This window comes from Phoenix dactylifera, chromosome 1, assembly GCF_009389715.1.
Source record: "Phoenix dactylifera cultivar Barhee BC4 chromosome 1, palm_55x_up_171113_PBpolish2nd_filt_p, whole genome shotgun sequence".
Classification (NCBI taxonomy): Eukaryota; Viridiplantae; Streptophyta; class Magnoliopsida; order Arecales; family Arecaceae; genus Phoenix; species Phoenix dactylifera.
The window spans coordinates 26,458,139-26,464,138 of record NC_052392.1 but is presented as its reverse complement, the minus strand read 5'-3'; the positions used below and the strand labels follow the sequence as shown (position 1 = coordinate 26,464,138).

Sequence of the window (6,000 nt, the reverse complement as noted above, 5' to 3'; positions counted from 1 at the left end):
CAACATGAAAGAGCCCACCAATGACAAGGCCTCGGTCATGATGGGCCCAACAACAGAGCCATGCGATGGCTGTATGCGCGGCATGCACCCAATAGCGGCTGAGGCTTTCGAAATGGTGGGACAACCTAGGTTAATGATCACGAGGGATCAACATGGAGGCCAGAGCTTGGCCACCGGGAGCATCTGCACTGCGATGCAGCAGAGCAGCAGGATAGCAGGATGCATGAGAAAGGCGAGGATGATGATCAGGAAGGGGCTTAGGGTGGAAACGATGCAACAGCATGTTCGCTTCGGACGGCGTTGTGTGGGACCTAATCTGATCATTTGATGAATTCCCATTGTGTCAAAAAGAGTGGCGGAACTCAAGATCACTTAATTGAAATGAATTATTGGTACAGGAACTCTAATCTGTAAGAGAGTATTACAACAGAAAGCTTTAGTCTGTAATGAATATTGATGCTCTCTTTTCCCTTTAATAACAATTTGTAACGTAATGTTTACCAGGTACAATAAAATTAAGCGAAGTATGAAGAAGAACACGATGTGCCAGAGAGAACCTGCAAATGTACCATAGTCAAAAATTATATATATATATATATATATATATATATATATATATATGTGCGCGCGCGCGCGCGTATAGGTAAGTGTGTATATATGTATGTATGTGTGTATGCGTATATATGTATGTGTGTATATATATGTATGTATAATGTGTCTGTGCGCACATGCATGCGGTAATATAAATAAAACTAAATTTGCTTGCCTCCAGTTGCTCTTCAGTAAAAGCATCCTTCTGGATGCTCCAAGTATCGGCATGAGTACGGCGGAACTCTGCAACTGCTTTTGTAACCGTAGATTTGACTGGTGAAGGCTCCCCAATGAACTCAGCAAGCAACGTTACATGATCCGGAAGCCAGCTGCAAAAGTATGGAAAAAAACATAAAGATACTGTGATGCAACTTTTTCCTTAAAAAAAAAGGACTAATAGGACATCCTCAACTGAAAAAGAGCCAATGACAGATCAAGGGCAACTCTAGTTCCATACAAGCTTCAAGAATTTCTTAGGGTTTTGTTGGCTAGGGCATTTCTTTTTTGTTTGTTTGTTTTTTTTTGGGAAGGGGAGGGTGGTGAAGAATGCACGAGTCTGATGTAGATGGCATCAGAACAATATCCGATTCATGACTGCCATGAGCACCTAGTAAAGATTAGAAAATTCTGCAATATTTCCCAATTTCCATCATTAATACAATTTGCTATCCCCCTCCTCCTTTGCTATCACCACCTGTTCTTGTCGAGATGACAGGACACATGAAATCTTGTTTCATGCAATCAATTTAACCCAGGGGTCTAAATCCCAGCATGACAAGGGTTGTCTTCCTTTGAGAAAACAGAACCGGGATGGAGGCAGAACTTTGAAACCCATCCACATGGGGAAAGAAGAAGAAAGAGGAAAAAAAGGAAAGGAAGGAAAGAAGAAGAAAAGGGAAAAAAAGAAGAAGAAAAGAAGAAAAAAGGAAGAAAGAAAAGAAGGAAGGAAGATGAAAAAGAAAGAAAGAAGAAGAAAAAAAGGAAAGAAACAAAGGAAGGAAGAAGAAAAAGAAAGAAATGACGGAAGGAAGAAAGAATGGAAAGAAGAAAAATTAAAGGAATGAAAGAAGGAAGAAGGAAAGAAATAAGTAAAAGGAAAGAAAAAAAGAAAGGAAGAGCAAAGAAACAAGAGGAAGGAAGGAAGATGATAAAAAAGGAAGAGAAGAAGGGAAAGAGAAGAATAGAAACAAAAAATAGGAAAAAAGAAAGGAGAGAAGAAGGGGAGAGAAATGGAGGGTAACTACTAGGACACTTGACCGAGACGACCATCGGGACTGAACTTCCGTAGAAAACCGAGACACCTCCATCCCACAAGATTTAAAAGCTTACTTTAAACTTTAAAGTATTAACTTTCTACTATCAAATAATTAATCAAAATAGATGATGCAGCCACAATTAGGAAAATAATCCATAAAGTACCCATTGTATATGTGAATGAAACTCAAATTAGCACTGTGGCTGGAGTAGCCTTCTTTGCTCATCCTCATGATGTGTGGGCTTGAATCTGGTTTAGCATGAGACTAACAACGAAAAGAACCCTATCCTCATGCAACTGTTTGGAATTGAATCTAGTTGAGCGGACTGACCAAAGTGAGACTGACAATGAAAAGAACTTATATTTTTCCAATGGTATTTTCATTAGAGCCACCAGTCTGGCCCTGCATAAGGATAGTTTTGACACATAATACTTCCATGTTAAAGGTAGCCTGAAAAAGATGGCTTGCACCTTATCTGAAACACATACCTGGGCATGTCATAAGGAACAGAAAGAACTGAAGCAACCAAAGAAAGGACAGCTCCATGTGTAGAAGCTACAGATTGACCAGAAGCCAAACTTCTGCAGTTACAAGTTACAACCTTTAAGTCAGCTCAGCATCAAACAATATAGGGATTTTAATTAAATAAATCTACATATGTTTTTACTGTAGCAGTTGAACAACATAAATATTAGCATGCAACTGGTATGTTTCTTTGTGCAAATATTTACGAACATGAAATTTTGTCCTTGTCTGTAATCTGCATCAAGTTATAGCAAATTTGGAAAGCTGAGACTCATACACTCAAATTTTGTTTAAAAGCATGATCAAGACCTTTGCTTTCGTTTCCTGAGGATTGATTGTGCTTCTGCATATGATTGGTCACGGAAAGTCCTTGACAAATCTTCATCTCCACCCTTCATTAAGCTTGCAAGAACCCTAGCAGCATGCTCCCTAACCTAAACTTGTACAGAATTAGTTAAGTCAAATCACAGTAATGGGAAAAATTGTTTTTAAAACAAACAAATAACTAAATCAACAGAAAATAGAAGTTTCTCTTGTATCAAACAAGCATGCAAGCTCCTCTCTTGCAACGCCGCCAAGGTCACCAAATCATTCTTTCTGGAATATGGAACTACATAAAATATAGGATCACAAAAGAAGGTAGTCTATAGATTAATAGCGCAAGAGATGGCTACAATATTTGAATATATATGTGTTTCTTTATCAACCATAAGGTCTTATATAGCAATAGTCATCTAAAAGAACGTCACTGTAACATCCTATCCTTAAAAACATGTTGCCATCTTTCTATTTGAGAATTCATGACAACAGGAGATTAAAGACCAACCACACCTAATAAATTTCTAAAGGTGGTGTTTGCTTATCAGAAGGCACTAATATGTTAATTTTAAAATCAGATACATGGACTTGCCTCAACTTGGCTGTCAACAAGTAGCTTCTTGATACTTTTCCAGATTTGTAATTTCTCGGAAGCTGAGAGAGTGAATGTGTGCCTGTTACAAAAGCCAAAACAATGTTTTGCCTTAACAGCAAGGTAATTGGTCTTCTTTGCATATAGAGTCCAGCTTTAGAAAACATAGACAATAGTAGTTAAGGACTCTGATCTAAAGAGGCCTGTCAAGCTGATCACCGAATGTGAAATCTGCAGATACAATAAACACATCTTGACAAGCATATATTACGCTGTCCAAGGAGACAGAAATTAGAGGCACAGTTAATAAAAACATGAGTAGGCATAAATATTCCCTTAGAATATTTTTCAAAAAAAAATTGACAACAAAAAGCCTTTAGTGAAAGAGATCGATGTCTTACAAGGCCATATCTACAAGAGTTTCAGAACGGAACCGAAAACAATAGTAAACATTACAAACACACAAAATAAAATTATCTCAAATGGTTTGAGGAAACAATTTCATACCTGTACATAAAGGTATGAAGATATGTGAGAGCTGCAGATCTGGTTCGCCAATTAGGATCATTGACTGAAGAAAGGATCACTGAGACAGCATTTTCTAAAAAGGGCCGAGGTAATATCCTCCATTTTAGTAATCTAAAAGCAGCCTTAGCTAACGTTGACAGGTCTTTATTTGACGTTTCCTGTAAACACATGATAGCAATCTTGTGGAATAGGTACCAAGCAATGATGTATCATGCAACGTAACTTTTAGGAAACCAAGGACTCAAAAAGAAAAAGAGTAAATTACATGTAAGCTTATAAAAGAGTAAATTCAAGTTCGACATCTCCAATATGTGATTGAACTTGTAATAAATATGTGCAACTTGTTCATGCAGTAAGGAATGACAGCTTCTTAAAATCAAAGAAAAGCATTATGCCATCAAGTCTGACATTAAGGGTTTCTGGGCTGCTCTAAACTGGATCTCGTGCAACCAGACCTTAGCATATGAATTTCTGAATGATTTGATGAGGTGTCACAAAAATTTTCACGCGGAAAATAGGGGCATATTGATAGTTTGGGCCTCAAAGTGTTGCTGTCCTATTGTAAATGAAGAGAAGATTTTCTGCCACTGACCAGAACATGCCCTGCCTAACCTCACTCCTTCCTTTGTTTCTTTTTTCCCTTTTGGCCCCTCTTCTACCTTCTATCACAATCTATCATTCAGCCCTTCTTTCTTTACTTTTATTATCTTGTAGACTTTCCTTTTAGGTCCTCTATGGAAGAAAACCTCATTACATACCTGCAGGACTGCTTACATATATAGGGCTGACTTTAGCCTTGGAAGAACATTAAGTGTCAAATCCTTTTAAAGAACATTGTCAAATTCTTTTGCCCCATACTGTTAAGACCTTGAGCTCTCGCAAGGTGTTCGAGGAAATCATGAGCCAACGGCAGAATATATCTTATCTTGTCTCAAGTGTGTAATCTTTTTTCTGGTCAGCCTGATCTGAAAAACTCTTCACTTCGATTTCCTTTTCTTTTCCAAACTATGTTCATGTGCGAGGCCTTTCAACCATACAAGCAGAGGCAGCCATGAAGAGGGTGTGTATAAATGTAGTCCTGAAAGTGGTCAGCTATGCTCCCCGAGCTATGCTCCCCGATGCTCCAAGGCCTGAACGTCATGTCCGCAAAAGCAGTATTCTTGATGATTTTATAGAAACACATGGTTCAAAAATAAAGAAACAGGTGGCTATTTATTTGCTGAATAGACTTCTGCATATACTACTTCTAGAATGACTTAGGACACAATAGTGCTGTCTAACTCTTCAACTTAAGGCAACAATCAACAATAGTCAATTCATTTTCTTGGTGAAGGGAACAAAAAATATCTGATTGCTTTTTCCCCAAGTGAAAGTGTCCAATTTGGAATGGAATAGAGCCTTATGTAACACCAATATTATGTTCCTTAACAGCTAAAAAGATCTGGGATATGCTAAAATGGTTTTCTTCAGCATGAACCTGATGATCTCTATAGTTCTTATCAGGAATACTCATATCATCCATCAAGCAGAACTCATGGAATATTTTGCTACGTTGATTGATGTTGTTTTAAGGAGCTCAGTCTTTTAGTTCCTAACAAGACTCAGAACAACAAGAGCTCGGAAAAGCTTAAAGCACAATATCAGAGTCCGAGATCCTATTCTTTCCAGTAGTGAAATGCATCTATGAGGTATACAATTGAGAATTACAATCTCTATAAATGCAGCAGCACCTTCAAGTAAAAGAATCTCTTTTACATCCAGTGGCCACAGCCATTCAATCAGGAACCAGGCATGGTACCCATGGTGGTCATGTGAGTGGTTGTGATGTAAGTGTTAACTGTGACAAAGGCTGCAAAGACCAGTCTATGCAATATATTTCTGTATAAAAAATAGATACATGTGGGCTGCCCACATGAGGTCTTTTGTCACGATCAATCAGATCTAGCAGCAATCTCTAATTGATGCTTGCCAAGCAAGTCCCTAAAGTGAAGAAATAATAATCTTATCAACAGACCACTGAACTCCAAGATTGATGAAAAGTCATCTTCTCATGTTAGACACAAACCATCTATGGGGTACCCAGCTAACTCACTTAGGCAAACTGTCTCTTATCATCTGCTCCCTTCTCTTGGACCATTGTCCTGCATCAGATCACGACGAGAGATCACCTAGTTTCTCATCTCCTAGTAT

General features: G+C 38.2%; 1 protein-coding gene across 1 annotated transcript in view; it reads right to left on the bottom strand.

Moving 5' to 3' along the window:
- Nucleotides 1-353: 353 nt before the first annotated feature.
- LOC103718470 (proteasome activator subunit 4-like) overlaps nucleotides 354-6,000 on the bottom strand; it is a 29,821-nt gene continuing 24,174 nt past the window's right edge. Inside the window, 6 exon segments of the mRNA XM_039130741.1 lie at nucleotides 354-557; nucleotides 767-920; nucleotides 2,336-2,428; nucleotides 2,682-2,806; nucleotides 3,283-3,364; nucleotides 3,790-3,968. Of these exon segments, the coding sequence (XP_038986669.1) occupies nucleotides 516-557; nucleotides 767-920; nucleotides 2,336-2,428; nucleotides 2,682-2,806; nucleotides 3,283-3,364; nucleotides 3,790-3,968 (675 nt within the window). The 3' untranslated portion in view covers nucleotides 354-515.